This window comes from Helicoverpa armigera, chromosome 17 (genome assembly GCF_030705265.1).
Source record: "Helicoverpa armigera isolate CAAS_96S chromosome 17, ASM3070526v1, whole genome shotgun sequence".
NCBI lineage: Eukaryota > Metazoa > Arthropoda > Insecta > Lepidoptera > Noctuidae > Helicoverpa > Helicoverpa armigera.
Window position 1 is genome coordinate 2119420 of NC_087136.1, and position 27047 is coordinate 2146466.

Genomic DNA, 27047 nt, shown 5'->3' on the forward strand with positions numbered 1-27047 from the left:
GACAGACCAATTTAAAGATTCTGTTGACCGGAAACACAATTTTCCAATGCGACTATCATATTAGCCTTTATAATGTGCTTGCCTTGATGTTATCAAGCCTTGCAGATTTTTCGGAAACGTTCTAGAATGTACAGAAGTAATAATAATACATGACCAAGAACATTATGATAAGACAATGTAAGTTGACCATAATTTATAGTGTCCTGAATTTATTGAACCTGTTTATCTTTGTTATGAGTGTTTCATCACTGGTTTACTCCAGTTCTCACTTATGAAATATACTTTAATAACGAGCACATTTCTTTTAACAATGATTACGAAGTGATTCTGATTAATGAGGAAAAGCAGACTAAAAAAAATTGGGATGAATGATGATGATGAATGAAAAATTAAGGGCTGCAAATAACTAGCAGTGTCGCGCGACTGTAGCGCTTATTTGGAGCTAATTTAAAGGCGTCCTAAGCTGTGCTTGACACACTTAACATTGTGAAGAATTTTATCGAAGAAGAATATAATGAAACAGAAACCATATCGTGCAAAAGAACCCTTGCAAATTAATTATTGAAATATAAAAACATGACTTACAATTAATACTGCCTAATGATCGTTTCCAGCAGCAATTAACGAGACAATAGTCTATTTAAACTATCAGTACTATAACAAATTCCGGAGATGTTAATCTGAACACTGATCAGGCACACTACTGACTCATCAATAAGACATCGGAGCTAATTAAATAGGGCAAAGACAATGAACAAATGAAAATAAAGTAGCGAGTTATTTCACAATTCGGTATTGTACTACGTCCGTGACAGATCAACAGTGACGGACTTTGAAGATGGACACTCGATTTTAATGTTGCAATTCAACCTTTAATATCATTGCAGTTTAATAACTTTTAACACCGATACATTAATTAATTATTCGGTAACTTAAAAATTCCTGGAATATTGAAAAATGTTAATTATTTTAATAAGAATGTAGTTACAATAAATATGAAACATAATTATTTATTTCTTTATTAATATCTGAAAGTCACTGTGAGCAAAGGCCATGCTCATTAAATATAGGTATTAACATTTCTTCCTACATCTTATATTCAATCTACCAACCTAGACTTTATAAATTATGTTACCTAAAACGTACAAGTACGGTAAAACTTCTTCACCGAACCTTGCGAAAACCTTTCCATTAGGATTCCTTTGTAAACGGTCGAGCCTATCGTAAACCAATTACTTGCAGGCCAGCTGTTGACCAACAACGATTACTTTATCCTTATAATAATAAATAAATCAGGCTCGATAACTAATTAAAGAGGTTGTAAATCCATTCCTATGAAGATATTGCTGCGGTCTGTTCTGTTTCACACTAAGCTAGACTAACTTACTCGATTCAGTAATGGTTAAGACTAGCATTGTAGTTAAGTTGTTATTGTTACTTACAGTTATTGTCTAGCACCATTTACCCAGTTAAATATGAAAGTTAAACGTGAGAGACAGTAAAGCCACGCGCAAGACTACATTAAGATCTTTGTGAAAGATATAGCAAACCACGGTCGTGTTAGGGTGGTTGTCCACCCCTTCAGTTCAACTTAATCAATTTGTACGTAATCGTGTTAATGAAATCAAGGAAAGCACTAGTGGTCACACGTGGAGCTACATGCCGTCCAAGGAGAACCCGGCAGATCTCGTTTCTCGCGGGGTGAGGGCTGATGTGATCAGCGACGCCTCGTTGTGGTGGTCGGGCCCGTCGTTTCTACTCAAATCAGAGCATAGTTGGCCACAAATGCCTAATGAGACCCAGAAATAGCCGTCGCCCACGCAGCAACGCACCACCACCAGTCTCACATATGACACGGACCATAGGCGCGCGTTCTTACAATCCAATATACGAACCTACCATAGAATACAGTCCGCTATTTTATTTCTACCACCTGAGTATCGCCAACAAAGTGGTCCTCTCTCCGTGAAGAAGGATTTTAAGGACGTCTTGAGGCTTTTTTGGAGAATATTCCGTGTCAAGAAATCAAGCACTACTAGTCGCACGCGCCGGCCAATACGCGACGACTTTGGAGAAGGTCAAGGAAGGATATTTAAAGGACGAATAAACCGTCAAGTCACTGTGAACAAAGGATAAGACATCTTGTGAGTTCGTTCCTATTTATTCCTCTTATTCCATCTTCTCAATTCTATTAGAATTCTTATTCTCCTTTCTCAATTTCATTGTTACCATTTTTGCTAAAACTTGAGTCAGTGCTTTGTGCATTCTTCATTCGTTACTATTCATTAAATATTACATGCGTTTGCTATCTATAATAATATTTAGCTGTTTATTACATCGTCAATTTCTTTGTTCGGGGCTTTGTGTGCTAATTACCCATAGTCGTAAAACTCAAGCGTTGAATGCTTGTTGTATGAATCATCTTGTTTACTTCAAATCGAAATGCATAGTCATTAAGCCTAGCAAACGAGTTTATTTTTTTGCTTGCATAATAATATCGTGACAACGGTGCATCAAGTAGCTCGTTAGTTTAAATCAGCTGTTGCCAGTATCGAGTTGAGTTTTACTTTGTTATCATGTCTGAACTTATAACTATAATTAGAAAACGCTCAGCTATAAAATCTAAGCTTACTATTTTTGCCAACCATCTTAAATTAATTGAAACTTCTAAATCCTTAACGGAGTTACAAATCATAGATTTACAGTGCCGTTTACGAAAAATTGAGCCCTTATACGAGGAATTCGACAGTTTACAGACTGAGATCGAGGTCTTATCTGACGAGCCACCAGCCGATGAGGTTCCTGCGGAGCGTGTGCAGTTTGACAACGACTACTATACGCTTGTGGCCCGAGCCAAGAGACTACTTGCTGCCGGGGAGAAGGCCAGTGAATCTGTGGCGGAGTTCAACGACGCAGAATCAGGTGGGCGAGTGAGAAATTTGGTTAGGCTACCTAAAATTGACTTACCACATTTCAGCGGTGGCTATCAAGACTGGCTCGAATTTAAAGACACATTCCTTTCTCTCATACACAACAGTGATTGCATAGATAACATTAATAAATTCCATTATTTACGGGCTTCTCTTCAAGGAAATGCCGCTCTGATTATTAAAAACATCGACTTTAAAAGTGACAACTATAAAATTGCATGGGAGTTATTATGTGAACGTTTTGATAATAACCGCTTACTAGTGAATAATCATTTACAGGCTTTGTTTAACATAGAACCCATTCGGTCAGAATCAAGTAAGTCGATTCAAAATCTTATTGATGTAACTAACAAAAACATTAGGGCTCTCGCATCATTGAATGAACCGATCTGGGACACAATTATAATTTATATGATGGCAACCAAACTTGATAGTGTGACGGGTCGAGAGTGGGAAGAACATAGAAATACATTGAGTTCCTCCCCAACCCTATCGCAGTTCATAACATTTTTAAGTCAAAGAGCCAACATCTTAGAAACTTTAGAAGAGAATAATAAAAATAATAAATTAAAATTAGAACCCGTAAAAGCAAAAAGTTTAGTAATAAATAATAATAGTAGCACTAATAACAATAAAATTTATAAACGTAAATCATGTCCATTGTGTGACGATGACTCACATCAGCTGTTCAATTGCGAATCGTTTAGAAGTCTTCCTGTAGAATCTCGGATTTCAAAAGTAAAAGAGTTTAAGGTGTGCTTAAACTGTTTGCGCTTCGGTCACGTACCCAAGAAATGTTTTTTATCTCACTGCAAGTATTGCAATGAAAAGCACAACACTCTTTTACACTTAGAAAAATCTGAGCAATCTGCTTCTCGTGATTCGTTATCTACATCTTCAAAAGACATTGTATTGACATCTGATGTCCTACCGGTTACTACTCCGATGCGTGTTTTCCTTTCCACAGCGTTGGTGAAGGTGGTTGACGGCAAGGGCAACAAACACACCGCCAGGGTGATCTTGGACAACGGTAGTGGAATAAATATCGTTTCCGAAGCTTTCTGCAGTAAGCTGGGTTTGCCGAGGCGGAACGTGAGCTCCACGGTATCAGGTATGTTGGTGACAAACAACGCACACATCATCGCATCGTGGGCCACCGCGGCGCCTCGTCCCCCGATCCCCGCACGGTCGTCGCGGTGGCCCACGATGCGATGATGTGTGCGTTGTTTGTCACCAACATATTATAGGACGTGAATTTAGAATGGCTTCCACCTGAGTCAGACAAGTGTGCATTTCTTCATACGTGAAATGCGTAAGTTGGAGAAGCCTACGAAGATGATATTTTGTGGAACGGACTGCAGATTCAGCCATACCGTTGAAATGGGGTGTGTAGCTCGGAATGAAGAGGAACTCTATTCCCTCTTGAGCGACTGCGGAACTGATTTGGGAACTTGAGTCCTGTAAGAAACGGTGTAACTCGTTACATGTACCTACAAAATTTGTCCCGTTGTCTGAGGTTATACTTTGAGGCTTTCCCCGACGAGCCACACACCGATTTAAAGCGGCCATGTATCCCTCTTTAGTCAAATCTGTGACGAGTTCCAAGTGCACGGCCCTTGTAGCTAAGCAGACAAAAATGGACAAGTAAGATTTTATCACGGTCGTGTTAGCGACGATCAGGTTTTAATAATCATGTTTCCCATAGTACACAGTCTTGCAACCTCACAATTGAGTCAATGAATACTAGCTATAGGACTAACATTGATTGTTATGTGTTTACCAACGTCACCACAGCAGTACCAATCACATACATTGACACACGACATATTCAAATACCTGCTGGCTTATGTTTATCTGACCCCACTTATAATATACCTTCTAAGGTCGATATTCTTATCGGGGCGGATATCTTCTGGGATATTCTAGGTAACAAAAGGATTAGCCTAGGCAAGCATCAACCTATTTTACGTAGTTCGGAGCTAGGATGGATAGTCACTGGTCACATCTCGAGTCCGAAAGATACGTTCAGTCAATGTCTTCTTACTCAAGGTCAACTTGATATTGATCTCACTCGTTTTTGGGAAGTAGATAGTGTTTCTCTTGAGCATTCTCAATCCGCGGAGGAACGTGCGTGTGAGAAGAGTTTTACCGTTAACACTACTCGAAATAACGATGGTCGCTTTGTGGTCACCATTCCTCTCAAGCAAGATCCGCAGGTCTTAGGCGATTCCTTTGAGATGGCGAAGCGACGGTTTTTATCGCTGGAACGAAAATTTGAACGAGAACCAATATTCAAGGAGAAATATTTGAGCTTCATGAAGGAATACGAGCAATTAGGCCACATGACTGAAAATAAAGTTCTTTTTCCATACAGTGACAATGTCAACTACTACCTTCCTCATCATGGCGTACTTCGGGAGTCAAGCACGACGACAAAGTTGCGTACCGTCTTCGACGCTTCTGCCGTCACCACTTCAGGAATTTCCTTCAATGAAATTCAGATGGTCGGTCCTACAGTCCAAGACGATCTTTTATCGATTCTCCTCAGATTCCGCCAACATAAAATTGTAGTATCGGCAGACGTTGAAAAAATGTTTAGATCTATCAATGTTGTTCCTAGTCAACGCTCCTTACAGCAAATTGTATTTAGGTTTGATCCATCGCATCGTTTAAAGACTTATACACTAAATACAGTTTGTCAAGGAACCGCTTCAGCGCCATACCTTGCGACAAAGTGTCTGAGTAGCCTGGCATCCACAGTCAGCGATAATAGCGTCAAATATAGTATAGCTCACGATTTTTATTGTGACGATTTGTTAAGTGGGGCCAGTACTGTGAGCGAGGCGATAGATTTATGTAAAGGAACCACTTTGTTGGCGATACTCAGGTGGTGGAAATAAAATAGCGGACTGTATTCTATGGTAGGTTCGTATATTGGATTGTAAGAACGCGCGCCTATGGTCCGTGTCATATGTGAGACTGGTGGTGGTGCGTTGCTGCGTGGGCGACGGCTACTCGCGGCGCCTCGTCCCCCGATCCCCGCACGGTCGTCGCGGTGGCCCACGATGCGATGATGTGTGCGTTGTTTGTCACCAACATAGCTTTTGAAATCTATAGCGTTAGAGAAAATATGAAGAAAGAAAATACGTTTAGTTGCGTGAGTAGAAACATCAGATACATAACAAATAATTTAATGTATGACATAATTTCACGCCTCATAATTCTTCATATCCCTATTAAAATCTCATCTAAAACACTCGGGATATAAGGGAGTGGACACGATCCTAACCAATCAAAACGGCAGCTCCTATGGTCAACTATAATTCATTTCACGTAACGTCTTAGTTCATATTTGAAGTACCTTCTTCAACCTCCTAAGCAGTCGTCGTTGCCTCCTCAGCAGCGTCTTGCCACAATGGCGCAGCGTCTCGATCCACCGGCACCTCGACGGCATCAGGTCCCAAACACCAGCAGACATTTTGCATCAACACATCACAAACACGTCCACACAGTTATATATCACGTCACACTATGATCACAACATCCTAGTATTCTAGCAAGAAGACTAAATATTTATTAGATGCAAATAGGCACATTAACTTTTCCTATTATTTGTTTGAATTTTATTTAGAGGTCACACGCTGTTATAATTTCCATCATAACAAAAATAATTCAATAGAATGCAGATTCATTAAGGAAACTGTGTCTACGTAGCAACAGCTTGTTCTTTAATGACACTGTCCACTGCTCACAGGTTAATATATAGGATTATTAAACCGCAGATAAACGTAGATCTTGTGAGTAAGCTATTATGCGTTTTCTGCTAAATCTTTATAAACAGATTCATTATGCGGGGTTTCTCCATTGGTACATAGGTGGTCTCGGCGACCCTGAAAGGTATTCAGTATCATAAAATAACTTAGAACTGTTCAGTGGAAAGTTTTAGAATGACATTGGAAAACTTATTATAGCCTTGTAAGAGGAAAAAGTTATATGAACAAGTCATTAAGTTTTAGGTATTAAAGAAATTATTAAAGAAAAATGAAATTAATTGACAAGTTCTTTCTGAGACAATAATGCAACGTATTGAACCTACTAGTGACTAGTATATAAAGATGAGAGTTATTAAACATAACTACCTACATAACTCTTCAACACGAATATAAAAACTCAAGTTTCCGGAAAAGCAGGAAAAGTCTGTTGAGGCTTAATGTGCTACATGATGTTTTTTCATCAGTGCGATATAATGTATTTCCTAGCTCGAGTTCTTCGTATTTACACCTCAAGATACAAATTGACACAAAGCAAATATTTTGAGATATAGTGACGTGCTCGTATGTAATGCTCTTGAATAAATAACGGAATGACATTCATGACTGCTTTAATACTTATTAGACAAGGTGACACGATAATTACGAATAATGACTAATTCCTGTACATCATTATTAAAAACACTTAATTTTAAAATCATTATTAACTATATGCAATGCATATTTGTTATACGACTGACTTAGTACGCCAGTCACCACTCGAAACTCGAAAGTAGTTCTAGAGATTGGAAATACATTTATGATACAAGATATACTCGTTATGATTCTTGTATTATTGATCCTATAAGCACGGTAGAGTAGGCCACCTACAAACCTGTGATTACACAACCGATCGTAGCCATATGTCATCGGTATTACATGACTGAGAATGTTTTGCTATTCTACAATCAATAAAGAAAAGCTGATCATCAAAACAGAACAAGAGGCATTCAATAAAGTAATAAACATGCGTTTGATTGTTCAATTGAAATCCATCGATGGTATAACTCACGTTTTTACAATAACATTCACACGTGCCTCTTACATAGTTTTCTGTTGCGTAATCACTATAGAAATTAAAAGGAGGCTGTTTTAGTGTGACGGCAATGTTTGCACATGCTGCGAAAAGATATTCCTAATGTTGTGTGAACAAAATGATATTTAATTATTAATTACGTCATTTGTCAATCATCAACATCGATTACTATCGTCACGTCTCGGGTCATTTACACCAGCCTTCGTTCAAGGGAGAGACGAAATTTAAGGATGCTTATAGACACCGTATATGGCTCCATATTTTGCAGTTTTTAACGTCTTCAGTACTGTAATGAGGAAATGCGTGTTCCACATTCACATATGGCTTCCGTACCGGTTATTTTTACTTACATATGAAGGCCTGTTTGTCGTCAAGTATTCTCGCGAACTTGTCTGGTCTGTTGCCGTTATTATGCAGTTATTTTTGGCATAAAAACGATTACAATAAAGCTACATGCTCGCTTCTTTATATCTCACACAGACTCTTCCGGGATTACGTTCTACAATCACTTTTTAGAGAGGATATCTAGTTTTATTAACCCCCGACGCAAAAACGACGGGGTGTTATAAGTTTGACGTGTCTGTGTGTGTGTGTGTGTGTGTGTGTGTGTGTGTGTGTGTGTGTGTGTGTATGTGGCATCGTAGCTCCCAAACGGATGATCCGATTGTAATGCGGTTTTTTTTGTTTAAAAGGTATGTCAGTCGGGAGTGTTCTTAGCTATGTTTGGTGGAAATCGGTTCAGGTCTTCAAGGTCATCAGCTCGTTTGCTAGATGTGATAGGAATGTTACACGCTCAGTTTACTTGCAAGTATATGTGGGATCTGAAATTTGAAACACTTATGTCTTTTGGAACCACTGAGCTGGTCTGCTGTTAGGGCACGAAGGTAGAAGACGTAACCCTGAACTGCCTTTTAGTAAACCCATCGAGTTTGGGCTCGTTGAATTTGTCTTGACGAGTTCTCTTCATGTTTCTGATTGACGAGAACCTGATGCTGGAAATGGGATGCGGCGGATGAAAGCCTGAAATGCCGGAATGAAACGGATAAACCGATTTATATTTTTGCTGAAAATCTAGAATGTCCAAAGGTTAATCTTTATTGTTTCTCAATCTGTGCAATTCTCCCAGAGCCAGTTTGTCATGAGGAATGTTAAACAGCTTCCTTTGGCCGAGATCGCATATAGCGACCCCATCTTAAGATAAAATAAATTAAATGAAAGAAGGAAAAATTAAGGAGCTCCTTTAAAAATCATGAAATAAAATTAAATTATAAATTTAAAAAAACCCCCGACCCAAAAAAAGTCCGCAATAATTATGACAAAAGGTTAAAAACGCTAAACCCTATAAAAAGCAAAAAATAACTTTTAACACTACGTAAACTAAATTTTGACGTGTCGGGGGACCGCTTTTTACCTTCATAAATACTTACATAAATCAAATGATACCTACCTAATTACAACATTCGTTTAAAAAAAAAAACACGTATCTAAAGTAATGAATTAGAGCGGTCCCCCGACACGACAAAATTTAGTTTACGTAGTGTTAAAAGTTATTTTTTGCTTTTTATAGGGTTTAGCGTTTTTAACCTTTTGTCATAATTATTGCGGACTTTTTTTATTTTTTGTTTATAATTTAATTGCTTTCGTCGCTGAATATTATTACTTATTCATCATCGCCCGAGCATCGTGTTCATTTATCTTAATAAATTACAAACCCATTTGGTTTTTATTTGAGGAGAATTTGTTTAAAAACCATAACAAATATCTAATTTTCAAAATCCAATTATTTTATAACGGATCTTAATCGCATTTACCGAATATTACAGGTTAATGACGTAAACTAATTGTAGGATCAAGAAAAACTTCCACCAATTTAGAGAGAATACTGGAATAATTCGTGATCCAAATAGAAGCATAAACAAAATATTGATTCGAATATTAATTAACCATTAAACGTGATTATTACGAGGCTAATGAGAAACTAAAGGATTACGTTGTTGAATTACTCATGCAACTACACATTTCTCAAGATGTAGATAAAGAAAGTATGGATCTTATTCCTATGTTACAAAGATACTTTTGGAATGAAATAGAAAAAGTGTTAGGCGAAAAAGTGTCCATGAGTCTAGTTAAAAAATGATTCACGCGTCCGGGTCAGTAGACCACAACCTACTTTTTCTTTTAGTCTGCTGAACAGTATTGACAATTACAGTAATTTTGTAAAATCTGCGACACTATATTTTAAAGTATAATTTAACAGTTTTTCACACCTTCAAACTATTTTTATATCAATATTTATTATTAGAATTAGTTCCGTCTATGGTCCTTGGTCATATCAGACGACGACTAAAAATACACTTTATATTGAAATGTTAGCGTGCAGAAATAATGCATTCAAAGATTATATTTAAATAACTTATCTTTAATGACTGAACCATTTTAGAATCAGATCAACAGAGTTAGTTTCATTACTGTTTGTTTACTATCTGATAGACTTTGAGATAATAATATTCGGGAACTATATTTTTTGTCACCAAAATTTATATTTGTCATCAAGTTGTATCACCTAATAAATAGATCTATCGCCACGAAATATTTTCGTTCTCAGAAAACAAAGAGTGTTCCCAGGTATGAATTACCAAATTATTGTTAATATAATGTGTAAAATATGAGATGGATTACCAATAAAATTGTAGTGCATTACATGAATATAAACTTCGTTCTTATAATAATAGTTTTATTACTTAAATAATAGCTTGGTGCTCAAAATGGTAGATCTGTCACCAAATAAATCGATTAATCGATCCCTGACTGCGACTCCTCTTTATTTGTTATTTTGTCACCAATACAGTAGTTACATTTTATTTCGTTCAGTTATTAAAATAATGTATTCGTTACCAATTTAATACATCAGTTTATGATTTTAATGAAAATATGTTCAAAGGGAAGAGGAAGGGAAGGGAGACAAATTGGCGCGCTTTCGGGCCTCAACTAATGGGTTGTAGGTTGGTTGTAGGTACGATCATACAATGCGCGATGTGAAAAATTATATGTGCAAGCATATTATCGGATTAGTCATAGGTACGCTTAAAGCTGGCCAACCCCCCACCAGAGGCAAAAAAATTACTTATCGGCCAGAAAAGAAAAAGTGGGCGCCCTTCAAAATCCTTCAAAACCAGCGCTGATTATTCCGTGATTGTTATTTTTAACAATAAATATTGATTATTTTGACTTTAATTAAATGTTTTGTTTACTATTCAGCTAGAAATTTAATTTGAATATATTTATACTACCTATGGAAATTAAGACCCTTGGGGGAGGCACATGGCCAGTTACATAAGTAGTAGACTCTTTTGGTTGAAAGGATGATGACGACCACCCTACATTTTTAGACCTTCATGAAATTTTCTAGTGATATAATATATGATTTATTGGTGATCTTTTTAAATTAGTTTGCTTAAATACTATTAGGACAAACCTATTATAATACATACAAAACCATTTATTTGGTACTTGACCCCATATCTCCATGATTTTCGGTAATTTATTGTGGAATCGATTTTATGTTGTTTGGTGACTACATTTGGTGACAAATCTACTATTTTGAGGGCAAACCCTATTATTTAAGAAACACAAAATGAATTAAATTGGTGACAGCTTAAATCATACCCATAATATTCTGGACGAGGCAGCGGTAACTGACTAACGAAACGAACGGTAACGAAAGACTTCACCTTCAGACAAAACTAGGAAACATCTCGAAACAAATTCGACCTTATATCTTTTATGATAAAGGTCACTTTAATACACACATGGATGAAAACAAGAGGGCTGGGTAAGCAAACATTTTGCAGGCAAACAAATATAGTCCATAACGATGGTTACACAAGGGATTGTGTACTTCGAGTCGTGTTTAATTAAACGATAGATTAGACATCCTTACTTCTTTACTCGAATATAAGCCAATGTATGTTTACTTATGTAATGTAAACAAAATGAGGTAAACAGCGGATGTTTGTAAGGCACTACTCTTGGATTAACGTGATACACGTGGAAGGTAATGAGGATGTCAATATTGCTTTTATCTTAATATTTTTTTAAGGTTCCAGTACTAGGACTTGCGCTGTCCGTCTACCACCTGGCGCTTTCATCTCATGAACAGTGATAGTTAGATTGTTGCCGCTGTAACAACAAATACTGAAAACTAAAATAAAACTTATTTTTAGAGGGTTTCCCCATACAACAAATTTTGGTGCCATTGGTGCGCGAGTCCTACTTGCACTTGGCACTTTTTTTTTAAGTCCTTAGTAACCATCTGTGTGCAATAAAGTCATACGATGTCCCAACAGCAAGAGAGCGTTATTTTTTGTAGTGTACTGAGTAAAATCAATTGCCTCACGCATGTGACATACGTGTCGCAATCCGTGCCATAGTCTCAGCCAACCAAGATAAGTGACTAGAAAAATGTTTGCTAAGGTCTTCACTCGTCTCTCTATTGTTATTTGTTTATAATCTTATAACACGTAACAAGGCATTAAGCTAGTGTTACGGCATTTCTCATCAAATTGTATAAAAACAACATGCTTGAGTCAGCCAAAAGGAGTGGCTGTATCATATGGCGCGAGCATCGTGTGACCCAAAGGACAATTGGCACACAAAAGAATCCTTAACCGTAGTTTACATTAAACAAGCATGAGGTCTGTGTCCTCTATTAAATGGCTATGTAAACTGCGGTGAAACTGCACCGTGTGGTCCCGTTAGCCGGCCGTTACTCCGACCTTAGGAACCGCGTACTGTCCAGCTACGCCTCATGCTTTCTAATTTACTTCACCGTTACCTCAAGCTTGCTTAACTTCGTGTTGTTTATTACGACACGATACCTGTTGTTCATAATAAACAACAATTGGTGTCTTGTTAACATTTCTTGCGAAAATATTTTCACAAATTAATGAGGTGTTAATTTAGCAGTCGAGTTATAAAATGCAATCATTCACTGTGTGCAATTTATCGCAACACCTGATCGGATTGCAAATATTTGCGTTGTAAGATTTTGCTAACAAGAACATAATACTGTACATAGGTAAGAAGGTATGTTAGACATTCAGGTTAAAGTATAAATTCAAACACTTGAATTCATCTTGCTATGCAGCGTGTAACATAAATAAAATCCAAAACAAACAAAAAGAAAAACAAACTAAAGCGTCATACATAAAAACATTCACGCACAGAACAGATCCAAATAGCCGGGTTGCACAACGGTATCAAACTTAGTTTAACCGGAGACTACTCGATTACACCCGAGACGAGGTTCGCGGTGCGAATGGACGCAGAGTCGACCGCCCGTTGTCATGCCGTATGCAATACTGCAGCAGCTAGTGGTGGGACAACTTCTTTCACTGAACGCTTACACAATAAAAGGTTACGTAACTAACTTTTGCCTTTCCAATGCTGCAACGGCGCGTGTAGCAATTGCTTTTTCGGATGATCGATACCTTAAATCGATATGCAAATAAAGACGCGTAGTTGATTGTTAGAATATAGGAAACTGGGTAACCCGTTTAAAAGGAGATTTTTTAATTGGTAAAAAGCGTAATTAAAAGTATTCCTACGCAATGTCTGTGATTAGACTATTCTCGAATGAATCATGCAGTCAAAAAAATGAGAACGACGAAATGAGACTAAATTATTCTACTGACGTAGAAGGATTTCCCAAAATCAAATATTACGTCATCAAAGATTCGGATGCACGTGCAAGCGAACATGCAAATCCATAAATGCATGCCCATGAGGAGTTTTTTGGGCATTACAAAAAGCTGTTGATTCGAACTTTGCAAACTTCACTTTTGTAAGTACACTGTACAAAAACAGCAATTCTTAAAAGAGAGCAATCATAAGGTAGGCTTCGTACCAAAAAGTCAATAATAACAAACTACTGGTCCGCAGCCTCATAGCTTCAAACTTGATACTCGGTCATTGACACACTTAAACGCAATTTTCCGTTCATTGCTTTTTACTCTCGATCATAGCCAATTAACGATACTGCTTCTCTCACCCATTTCTAAAAATAAAAGAAACTGAAGAACTCGGCTATGAAGATTGAATGATAGATACTTCCAAATCTATTTTTGTGCCTGCAATATTATATTTTCTTAATTAAAATTTGTAACTTTCCATCTATGGATCTCCGAACTGCTTACGGTAGCTAGATCCGATAATCCATATTGCGCATATCTAGGGTTTCCTTCGCGAATATAAGTTAGTATAATTGCCTAGTTCTGCATAATCAGCAACCTCGTGGAATATTACTAGTCACTTGATGGGCTGCTTTACATGCGTTACCTGGATTAAGATATAATCTTGGTTTAGTGAATTATTAATTAGAACACACAAGTTGATTATGAAGCTATAAGTTTGTGTATACCTAGGGCCTAACGTCTTAGTCATATTTATTATATACCAGTTCTAAAACCCATCAAAATCAAAACATCTGTATGTCGTTCAATGAAGTTTGGGTTTTTTTAAATGGTTATTGTTATCCAATCACCGACAGCAAACAAGACCTGCCCTCCTTTCACTTTTAAGGACAAACACGTGAACAGATAAAAAGCGTATCGGCCTAAATTACTTTATCGTCAACGCAAACAAGAAAATTGCTCTATCTATTTTACTATGAAAACGAAAGCGCTTGTTGTGAGATTATTATAAAATATTCTAGATAAGATAAAAGATATTTTTTATTATTATTTGAATAGCTTGGAATGAAAGCAGTATTAAAATAATTAAAAATATCACTATGGAAGCCTAAGTCGTCAATTTAAATCACGCACATAATTTTTATGAAGCGTGATTTTAAATCCTAGACCTAGTCCAACCTCTTATTGCATTACCAAAGAAATCATTCGACTAAATCCACGGAACACCAACACTCCCATACTACTACTACATACATTACCTAACATTTGGCATTAACCACGTAAAAATATGTTAACATTGGGTCCAGCCTTATGTAATACACAAAGATGTTTATATAGAACACCATGTGATTCCTCACGATGATACGGGAACCTTGACAGCTGATGCGGTTGTTAACATCGGTATAAGCCTCAAACAAGGTCAAAGTAACCGAGCTTCTTCGAATAATTCTATCAGCTTACCTCTAATGGACTTTCTGACTTTTGTATAAGGTTGATTACTAAGGCAATGCATGACTTACACTTTCATTGTCGGAAGCTTGTTATAGTTAATTCGGAATCGGATCAATGGCCGCGGTTATAAATCAGGGCCAGGCCAAGGTAATCTTCGCTGGTGATGGAGCTTAGAAATTTTGTTACGTATATTAGGACCAGAATAATTCGTACCTTAGGACCAGCAACGTTCACTAGACACGTTCAGTTCGACAACGTTCAGTCTACAGAAGGTAAAAAATATCTACACTCTCATTACACAACGGATTAGCTCAAAATAGTAGATTACGATTTTGAACCTCACTGTAAAGCCTTGTTCAAATACGAGTATGTGATTAAGCAGTGACTGAGCAATTATTTGAACAAACAAATGTATCGTATTCTCGTGCCGGACTGTTGGTAATCTCATGTAAATATTATGTATTCGCCAGTAAGCAAACACTGTAACAATCTGTTTTCTTTACTAGTTTTTATGGTGTCATGTGGTCTTATGTCAACTGTGTAGCAAAACATTTATTATTACATGCCCATTTGCATGATGGTGCTAATTCTGCTTCCTTGAGAATCTGGTAGTAAAGTAGCGCTTCTTGTGGGGAACTAACCCAACTTTAATTAAAGTAAGGAGATTAAAATCTTTAAGATTACCGGCTTCGCAGTATCGGTTCAAACGGCAATTAATACAACAAAATAGAATTCAATAAAATACGTATTTACTGTCCTACCTCGTTAGTTTGAAATAAATCTCTTGTAACGGCTTGGCACTTTACGGCAGTGTTTTGCATAAAAGTGATTAATTAATGCAAGAAATGCGGTCTTTTCAAGATAAACAATGAAAAGTAAAAGGCAATGCCAATCCGTCGCATTGATCAGAGTCCTTAAAACTAAATCATCATCATTACGTCGACACAGAGTGAATATTAACGTATTATATAAAGCTAAAGGCTTCGTACAAAGAATTGTGTAAAACACTTGCGAAATGCGGCAAAGATCGTATTCCAAAGAGCTAACTGGCTGTTATGTCATTAGTTGCCTTTAAATGTTACTGGTCGGTTACCGATGATAAAGTTGATGGTATTCTCGCGAAGCTTGTTCATTATCATTAAGTTCACGGCTAAATAATTGAAATTTTAAATGAAAGGGCAGTAAAAGGCGTTTAGTTTTTCAACACCGATTTAGTTCATAAATTCTCAATAAATTGAGCCAAGTATTTTATTAATTCTCCATAAATATTGAGACTCGCCCTATAAAACCTTTACGTAAACGCACGACCTGTTTATTTATTAATACTTTTAGACCTATCTCTCTGAGCTCCAAAAATATACTTCGCATCTTGCCACTCGCGGGAATTCACTGGTTCCAGGAATTTTGAAACATTTTGTGAGGACGACCTTTCTTCTCCGTTTATAACAAAATAAATAGAATAATAAATGTACAGCCAAAACGAATATGAAAAACATTTCACCCTGCAAATATTACATGAACTAAGTTAAAGAAATATCGGCCTAATTTTAACGTGACGTATTAACCAGTGATGAAACCTGTTAATGATTCTCGAAGTGCCTATTAGATTAATTTGCGGACCTACTTTCTCATTCGAATTAGACCCATACGGATTCTACGTGGGCAGACTCACTAAAACTAGACCGCATTATCCGTTGTACTTAGGAAATTAAGATTTGGATTCATACTATTGAACGATTCTTGACCTATTTGCTTTACTGGAAAATTCCAGTCCTGAATTTGAAAAAGAAACGATGATTATAAAAATGAAGTCAAATTGCTTGCAAACGGTTTGCTCGTTAAAACATTAAGGAGAGAACATAAATTATTTAATAACTTCATTCCTTAGCTTGAGTAAAAATCTGGAATTTTATTTTCATACAAATTAAGTTGTTTTACAGGTACTATTTACAAAAGTTATTTGCCTTCTTATGATACACAACAATAAAAGCATTAAATAAAACCACCTTATTTACCTTTTATTTCAACGCCTGGCAGTTTCAAGTTATCACATAATGGCACCGCGCTATGCTATGCTTAAACGATCAGGCGCTACCACTTAGCAAAAACACCCGTCACTTAGTGCATTTAAAACCGACTGCCAAAAAGGGTAATTTTTCCAAGTTCTATACTATTCCAGATACAATCCGGATCAATCAGGTTCAGCCTCATCAAGATTCCTTCAACTGGAGCATTGACGTCAATGAAATGTATTATTTATGTTAGGGAAACAGGACAGTCGTGCACATAATGTATATGTATTACAACCTGTATATTTTACCAGAAATAGAAGTTCCTGTTTAATATTGTACAACCTGAAGACCAGAGAAACAATGATGGATTGTGCGACAGTCGATATGGCAAGAAAGAATGTTACTTGTGAGAAGACAACAGATGGAGGAGTATGGAAGAAGGCAACATGATGTGCCGACCCCAAATGAAATTGGGATAAATTTCCCAGAAATAGAAGTGATGTTCCTGTTTTAGCAGCAGACTCGCCTATAAAAGGGTAATAAAAGTCAGTTAAGCCAGTTATAAGGAGATGTAATTAGAGTTGTGTTAATGCACTCTCCGGTACCATAAGTGAGCTCATTTCGAAAAGGTTTCTTCCACAAACGAGGTTCTACTATGTGGGAATGTAATGTAATTGGGTAAAGTGGATGAAATTGCGTAAGATAATGTATAAATAAAATATGTGGGTTTGGTTCTATGAAGTGTTGATATCACGGTTAGATTGGATTCTTTAAGAAAAATCTTGGTCCTTTTGTTAAGAAACCTTCGACACAAAGAAATTTCTGCAATTTTATTTATGTCAATTTTTATTGACTGACTTCAAAAAAGGGGATTTGTACAGGCAGATAATCAAATCAAAAACACTGCTTATCTTAACTCCAGTAATTGATTCTTTGAAGTAGATACGCGGTTATTGTCTGAAGCTAACTGCGATTAAGGTCAGTTCAATTCAGTAGCAGCAAATTCTGAATTGAATTTTCACAAAATGAAAGATAGACAAAAGGAGAAATATACTACAATGATATTTGAATCCAGAAATTACGCAAAATAACTGTCTTGTTAGGTTTGTTCAACGAGCGACGTTGTTTCTATTTAGATTTGCGAATATCAAAGACAACAAGTCTAATGGAAACATTTAATGGCAGCTGATAATAAATTGAGTGTGGGCGTAGACAGTCTTGTTGATATCTCATCCATTATTTATTTATGATTATGTTATCGTCATTATTTTATCAAACCAAATATACAATTCAATAACAGAAGAAAACAATCTTTGCGTTATTATGTATGCTTGGTGACTTGGCTTTAAATCTAAGAATAGATTTATTTACCTCTCCAGTGCTAATTAACTTTTAAGACGAAAAATAGCCCAAATTACTGGGTAGTAAATAGGAAAGGTAATGGCCATATCTATGCCTCAAAAATGGCAACAAATACTGTAGCAAAAACTTAGACCCAGACAGTCAGACGTGTCATAGAAGATTGATAGAAAAGTGGAATGCAAAAATGATACAAAGCTGATTGCGAAGGTCCGATCTCGATTATATAATTAAATATCGATTACATCTAGTTCGTGACCATGTTGTGGCTTGCAAAACGCAGTTAAAAATAGAGTACACAGCAATACGTAACCCTTGATTAATATACTACAAAAAGAATGCCTTATTAAAAATAGTTGGCGATATCACAATGTGGTTACATTGAGTGGAGTACAGTGGTACCAGTCACTTGACGGTGCAAGGGACAAGTTGTAGCGAATTGAATCCATAGATTTTCATTATCGGCTCAAATCTTTAGATCCTTATTCATCTTCTTTCACACCCATCTTGAAGCTCGAGTTGAGATACTGCTACTGTAAGAATGATAACTACGAATTTAGAACCCTTTCCTTATCTTTTAAGTCACCGGTCGGTTAAAAATAGTAGAATGTAGTAGTAATTCAGTCCTTAGCTCTTATAAACAAGAACACAGTGTGCTTAAATCTCAAATGTCACACAGTAATTGTCTAGAAAATTGTCTTCCGGCAGTATTAATCGCTACATACAACTTTAACAAGCAGTTAAGTAGATGATTATCTTCAATTCATAGAATGAGGAAGCGCGTAATATGCATAACAACCATCGTCTAGCGTGAACTACCAGGCTAGAATGACGCATCGGAATTATTTTTAATAATTTTTGCGTTGGTAGTTTTTCCGCGGTTCTCTTTTACCTTACACGCTACAATTCGGATGGCACAAATAATCGTAATTCGTTTAAGCAACCAAAATTGCGACAACGTTCCGATCGTGCGATGAAACAATCGAGTCGTGTTTTCGATGTGCATCAATTAGGCCACGGTGCAAAACATATGCAATTTAGCTAATTATGCGGACGTCTTTAGGAAATGAACGATTTAACTGCAATTTGGTGAAGACCAACACCGTTCAGAAGTTGTATTTTCAAGTTTTAATATATTTTATCCCTAAATTAGTTGCATTGATTCGACAATTTATAATCGTGTCTATCATTCCTTCCTCCCGAACAATTAGTGCCAAAGCGTTCAAATGCGTTTGGCACGGATAGACTTGATTTAACAACGTCTGTATAATTTGCCAGACAATTATAAACATTATCTTCCCTGGTGATATTAAGTCATTAAATATTTTTCTTTAAGCTTTTATTAAATTATTAACTTTGACAAGTAATTTGTTTATTTTAAGTGACATTTGTTCACGCACACTAGTGCTGTGCCAACACGGGCTCTGTCATTGTTAATTAAACGAATATTGGAATGGACAAGACTGACAAGTACTGAGGAACATTATTCATTTGTTATAAAATTGCACTTGTCTACATTTATAGAAACCAATGGAAATAAACATTAACATTGAAATGGATGTTAAAATGGATCTCAAGTTTCGTTTTATGAAACAATTTCTTAATTTTGGAAAAAAGGACCACTTCGCGGACCAAGCCTCAGTAATAAATAGGTACTCAACAATAAAATACTAACAAAGAAATCTTCTTCAGATTTGTGGTTGTTTTAAGAGGTTAAAGCCATTAATAACTAGATATTAGATATGTCTATTTAAATTACGTGGCTATGGACAAATAACAGCATACGAGTAATTTCGCAGTCAGTGTGAAATTATTCCAGCGATGCATTAGTTTACATACATGAATAGTTATTAATCACTTGTCAAAACAGTGTTTAGGAGTAACAAATTCGTCTCAAATAGATTTACACTTGAGTAAATCTGCAATAAAAATGCAAATCACTCAACATTTGTTAGAAGCTGTGTTTAGATCAATACTGTGACGAATTAATCTTTCTTGGGTATTTTATATTCCCTGACGTTTTAAAGCAGAGATAGTCCAAATATAAACGAGACACATAAGGCACATGTTAGAAACGGTTTCGTAATAAACCGCTACCTGCCCTATATAGAGCAGGAGACGTAAATGTATCTCGGAATAAATTATTGCTATTTTCATAACATGAGCAAGTAGTGTAGTGACTAAATATTAGATCACATTTTGAAGATTAAAGACAAACTTGAAGATAATTAGAATCTTATTTGTGTGTTAAATTAATGTATGACTCAGAAAAAAGCTAATCGCCATCCTTTCACTCTAAAAATAGATACACGAATTAAAACAAACGATGACTCACGATATTAAAATTATAGTAAAATCTGTGATTAAAATATTTGAAATAAATCATTGAATAATAACCAGTTGTGTGTTAATAAATAAAGAGTTGTTTAATTGGGTAATGGGTCCATGCACACGTTTACCCAGATGCACATTCCCCTTACCCAGTGGCCCGGTTATCAACTTCCCTGCGCTACTTTCCAACACTAGTGTAGCTGGCATTTCATTTTTGGTAATTCTATCCGTAGAAACCCGACCCCAGTCTACCATACTGGTGGAGGAAATAAAAAACATTGTCATCATTATTCTATACTTCTCTGAAAAAGGAAACAGTGTAACAATCATCTTATTGCAAAACACCTTAGAAATAAATATTTTAATTTCTAAATAATCCCGCATTATAACGATTTTGTTTATAACCATGTTACCATACAACGAACATAGAAATCCAGCACATCAAAATCAGTTTACAAAAGCACTCCATGTTTACGAAATTAAACGGACGATGGACCAACAGAATCGTTACAAATTGAAATTAAATTGTGTTACGATCAACTACAGTTAGGTAGACAAAAAACGTGCTTGATAATGAGGCCTATGATTAAATTCTTGTTAGACGTCTCGATTAGCCATCAAGATTAAATTATAGCTTGTCAACCTACTTATTTGTTTACGCGATCTAATTTTCAGTTTAAAATACAGACCTTCGATTGGAAAACAATGATAATTGAGTGGAAAAAAATATATTGGAAAAGTGAAAACTGCGGACGAAAACAACTCAAAATTCGTAAAAATCTTATTTATAGAAAGTATCGATTTACAAGAAAAATAATCACCAGAGAGCAGGGACATCACTAATGAAATGACTTCTGCTTGCCTTTGGAAATATTGCTATTTAATTTATCTTAATTACTTTCAAGCTGTTATCTAAATTACAGAGGTTGGTATACCCAGAAATTGCGCACGTTGTGACAGGGCCAGATTTGAGATCTAGCTTGTAGAGAGTTCCTGCTTAGGAACAGTGTGCGTTGCGTAAACGCTTTCGCCACGATTTCACCTCGGCTGCAGTTTGTCACAGCGGTAAGGGCTGCGGCATATCGCGTGATGTAACCGTGATTTGTAGCAGTTATATTATTGGAATAGCAATTTCAGTAAGTATATACTTTGTATTTTGTATTACATCATCGATTGAGGAAGCGACGTTATACAATAGACAAGTACACGAAATCAGGCAGCCATGTTTTATTGCTCGAATTAATGATACTAGACCACAGAAAAAAAAACTAACAAAAAGCTATGTGAGAAACGTTCATCTTTCACTAAATTATTTCAACACTCTGGTATGCAAATGTAGGACAAGAATTATTGCAATAATATTTGCATAACATAAATTAGTAAACATTAAAAAAAAATAAGCATTAAGGATTTGGAAATATTAGTTGCAACTAGTCTAACCGCTTGAAAATAGTATTTCAACTGTAAACGCCGCAAGATGTTAGAGTAGCAAAATATAACATTTCCACGGGACTATCGTGCCAATATCCCTTAAACAACAAAATACATACAACAGTTATCTTGCTAAAGAACCGTAACGAGATTTGTATCACGTAACACCTAAAGGCATTATCGAATCTATAAAACAAAGCCAGTTTTTTTGTCCAGCATTCGTACCTAGAGTTCATAGGTGCAAAAAATCTGTATTTAATCATGATTCAGCAGTATTAAAGATCGAGTGTCAGTGGCCGGTAACCGAAGTTCTTTGTTAAGCGACTGTTGACAATGAAATCAGATTTAAAGAAATCGCGGAACCTGAACAAAACGATTGCAACGAGTAAGCTGTTGAGAACTGCATTCGAAAGAGCGATGAGTCACAAAAGAAACTTGAATACATATGTTTGCAAGTTTAGTGGTTCATAATGTTAACAGACACCTAAAGAACCTAAGGAAATACTACCTAACCTGTCAGTCAAGTTTTAAAGTTATTTTTGGCTTAAATCTTGCATAGTTTCAAAGCAATAAGGTTAAAGTAGTATCATTTATCTGCTAATCCGGTTAATACATGCAAATGCTGAAAATGCTTTGTATTTTTTTTTTAATAAAATCAATAAGAGCTTAGTGACAGAAACATCCATTCAAATATTAAAAATGTTCTAGGGTACAAAAGTCAATGTCAATTTAAATTATTTTTATCGTGACATTAAAATATCACCAAGTTTAGAAATTGCTTTTTGGGATGATCTATTGAAATATTTTGGCACACTTTCTATGCATGACCGAGGCTAAGCGGGGTCATGACCGAAATCAACAATGTTGTTACAAATTAGACCACCGGCGACCAGACTGAGAAGACCTCAGATGATTCACTTACTTGCATCGTCCACAAGTCTCGTTGTATCGATAAAACGATCAATTAAAATCCCCTGTCCCAGGATCGATGAAATATTAAAGACGTTGCACAAAATACTAAATGTTAGCGTATTGCGCTATGTGTCTTCATTGGCACTAAATTGCATCACCGAATGAAACGCAATACAGCTTTTATTGTTCTTTAAAACGTAGGGGTCACGTTAAACTGGCTGTCTAGCACAACACAACCCACTCGGAAGAACTTTGCCTATTGTAAAGCGATTTCACTCGTAACTTATTCATAGTGAAAGTGCTAAATGTTTTCCGAACAATACCGATGTAATTAACCGTCGCGTCGGTCTTGAATAAATTAAGTTTAATAATTAATTAGTATAAATACTTACCTGAAAGTGAAACCCTAATCATGCTGATGTTGCTTTGAACAGGACCATTAAAGCTGAAGACACGATACGCTTGTTAACGATATTGTTCTGAAAGACCCACTTGTTTGAAAATTTACGACTCTATAGGAAAGTTTTATAAAAATAATGTTTTTCGCTGTTTTATCCCAACTCCTAACTAAACGAGGTTGTTCTGTTTTTGTTTCAACGTTAATTAAACTTACGAACAAGTTTCGGGATTGTGTTTAATGATGAAATATTTTCTTGTTTTTGTTATATCGAACAACATTCCGCAAAATTGTAAGACGAGCTGTTATAACTAAAGCTTAGTTTTTAAGAATAAAATTCTAGGGAACATAAATCTGCCATGCTATCAATTTCAAGTGAAATATCTCTCTTTGTTCACAAAACTAATTAGATGGTAGCAGAAAGTTATGATTATCTTATGTTCTTCTGATCTGAAATTCCAATTCATTTAAATGTTCGAGTGATATCTTAAAGTTTTATTCGAGCGGTTGGTGTTTTTGCAAAAGTTCTGTATGAAAAGCAAAAAGAAAAAGATTTTATGTTGTGGGAATTTGAAATCTTACAAATGAAGACTTCCGTACATAAACCTCACACCTAGTGGAAACGACCACGTGCCGTAGGTACGAGGTAATATCTACTTTACGTAATCTACCGGCAAAGTTTGGGCAGATTATCTGTAGCAAATAGCTATCTTTGAAGGGCAGATAGGCAGATAACTGTAATATTGTGATAGTGATTCAAGCCATCCAAAAATAAAACTGCACTCAGTCGCCATCATATATTATCATATCTACCATTTGCTATCAACGCAAATAGTATAAGAGCTAATATTGGTATCGTCATATCCGATCTTACAAATTATGATGACATACTTTTCGCAAAAACTCTGTCCACCTTCCAATATTTGGACAAGACGATAAATTATCCTGTTTGGAATATTTCCGTTTATATTTTTCTTAATAATAATGAAGTTAAAGAGCGTACATTTTTAGCTGGCACTTAACCCAATTATAAATTCCAAATCGGATTGCAATTTTTGCGTCCAATGGTCGCGAATTGGGCCGTTTCCGTCCATAAGTGTGGGAGCCGACATTGACCTCTATTAAATTATCTTTTGTTTGTTGAACGAATTGTGTGCCGCACCAGTACATACTACATTGTTTTCGATACATTTTGTAACAGACACTAATTCACACGTACAGGCGTATTTTCTGTAGCAGTGATAAGAAAAATTGCGAAAATATGTTGTACTTAAGATCGCCTAAAAAGTAAAGGGACGGCTGTTAGTAGGGACTTACTCATAACGTTTAACATTCTGATCAACAAAGTTGCTGTGTAATGGATAAAAAATTGCAATCTTGCTAAGGAAATAACAGGATGCAAAGCTATAGCGGACAAACAAACTTTGAAATTCATTTCCGTCAATTGATACACCTTGCTGAACTTACGCAGAATGTTAAGTAGATGCTACCTTGCTGCGTAAATAGACGAGAAATATAACAAAACAGCTAGGTAATCTTGAAAAGCACAAGGATAACAATAAAGATTAAAAAAGGAAAACTACCTCCTTAATGCTTAATGATATCGTCCCGATAGAGAAGATTAAGTTTAAATAGCAGACAAAGGACCCTTAGTTAATTTAAGACAGGGTAATGATAAAACAAACTTGGAAAGATAAAGGTTGCTATATGGATATCTACACAAGACAGTAAGCACAGGTATGTATAGTAAGTAGATTTTATGCCAGTGGAACAATATTTGCACAGCCATTTACACCACGACGAGACACTAGATTGTCTGTTGCCTTGCGAAGCAAAACAACGGTGAAAACATTAATGCGTATGTAGATTCTATTTTCAGAGTTCAAACCATACAGTCTCGAGAGCAGGCAGTGTTAATAACACCTACATCACAGATCCTTTTTGCAATAATTGAATAGGGGAAGTACTAAAACCTCACTTGTTTCTGAGAATTATTGATTGCTTTACTATCAGAAAGGAAAAGGTGAGACTGTATTTTAAGCGTTAGCAAACTTTGCTCTCAGTATATCATACGCTGAGAGAGGTTTTTTAAACTATGCAATTGTTTGTCTCGTGTTAAATTAAAGTTGTTAAAGCGAATTTACGAAACAGTTCAAAATACCAGGAGTGGTCTTAAAGTTTCAAACTACAAAACTAGAAAAGTTTAAACATAAATTACAGTTTTCTAACTGCAATTTAAACTCAACCCTGACAAACTCTTGAGTTATTTTCACAATAGAGTATGATGTTTTAACAATAAAATTGTTCGAAATGTTAAATAATAATATTATAAAATCTTATTACACCTGTTTTTAACCCCCGACGCAAAAACGACGGGGTGTTATAAGTTTGACGTGTCTGTGTGTGTGTGTGTGTGTGTGTGTGTGTGTGTATGTGGCATCGTAGCTCCCAAACGGATGATCCGATTGTAATGCGGTTTTTTTTGTTTAAAAGGTATGCCAGTCGGGAGTGTTCTTAGCTATGTTTGGTGGAAATCGGTTCAGGTCTTCAAGGTCATCAGCTCGTTTGCTAGATGTGATAGGAATGTTACACGCTCAGTTTACTTGCAAGCATATGTGGGATCTGAAATTTGAAACACTAATGTCTTTTGGAACCACTGAGCTGGTCTGCTGTTAGGGCACGAAGGTAGGAGACGTAACCCTGAACTGCCTTTTAGTAAACCCATCGAGTTTGGGCTCGTTGAATTTGTCTTGACGAGTTCTCTTCATGTTTCTGATTGACGAGAACCTGATGCTGGAAATGGGATATGGCGGATGAAACCCTGGAATACCGGAATGAAACGGATAAACCGATTTATATTTTTGCTGAAAATCTAGAATGTCCAAAGGTCTTTATTGTTTCCCAATCGAGCCAGTTTGTCATGAGGATTATTAAACAGCTTCCTTTGGCCGAGATCGCATATAGCGACCCCATCTTAAGATAAAATAAATTAAATTAAAGAAGGAAAAATTAAGGAGCTCCTTTAAAAAGCATGAAATAAAATTAAATTATAAATTTAAAAAAACCCCCGACCCAAAAAAAGTAAACCCTATAAAAAGCAAAAAATAACTTTTAACACTACGTAAACTAAATTTTGACGTGTCGGGGGACCGCTTTTTACCTTCATAAATACTTACATAAATCAAATGATACCTTAGGTAGGTATCATTTGATTACAACATTCGTTTAAAAAAAAAAAACACGTATCTAAAGTAATGAATTAGAGCGGTCCCCCGACACGACAAAATTTAGTTTACGTAGTGTTAAAAGTTATTTTTTGCTTTTTATAGGGTTTACTTTTTTTGGGTCGGGGGTTTTTTACATCAGCAACTTCACAACGGATGTTAGATAATGGAATATTACTAAGGAAAAGGCTGTGGCAATCGGATGGTCGTACAACTACATATTATGTGCAGACTTGAGTAAATGTCAGTCCTTTGGCTTCAAGTTATGCACGATCATGCCTGTCTTGCATTTCCGAGGATCACATCACTTTACTCAATGCATTACACAACTTCCCCATTTGGACGGATCAAATCAGCAATCTAATATCAAAATCATAATTATTTATTTCATACCGATTATACGGATAACTGGTAAGCAAGTAGTTTACCTCAGATCGAGATAATTCATTCATTTAATAAACTGT

The 27047-nt window shown here is 36.0% G+C and overlaps 2 protein-coding genes across 7 annotated transcripts in view; one reads left to right on the forward strand and one right to left on the reverse strand.

Moving 5' to 3' along the window:
- LOC110370423 (protein fem-1 homolog CG6966) overlaps positions 1–27047 on the reverse strand; it is a 64900-nt gene that overhangs the window by 11563 nt on the left and 26290 nt on the right. The window contains exons 1-2 of one of the 6 annotated variants that reach the window (XM_021326214.3): positions 12999–13150; positions 6292–6483 (exon numbers count right to left, since the gene is read on the reverse strand). The exons of 2 other annotated variants lie outside the window; for them this stretch is intronic. In XM_021326214.3, coding sequence (XP_021181889.1) covers positions 6292–6408 — 117 coding nt within the window. In that variant the 5' untranslated portion in view covers positions 6409–6483; positions 12999–13150. Of the gene's footprint in view, positions 1–6291; positions 6496–12980; positions 13151–27047 lie in introns of those variants that run through there. 3 more of the 6 variants (XM_021326213.3, XM_021326215.3, XM_021326212.3) reach the window with 3 other exon arrangements.
- LOC135118014 (uncharacterized) lies at positions 3449–6054 on the forward strand. Its single transcript, XM_064038835.1, has 2 exons — positions 3449–4041; positions 4611–6054. The coding sequence occupies exons 1-2, from the start codon at positions 3876–3878 to the stop codon at positions 5828–5830; spliced, it is 1386 nt and encodes a 461-aa protein (XP_063894905.1). The 5' UTR covers positions 3449–3875; the 3' UTR covers positions 5831–6054.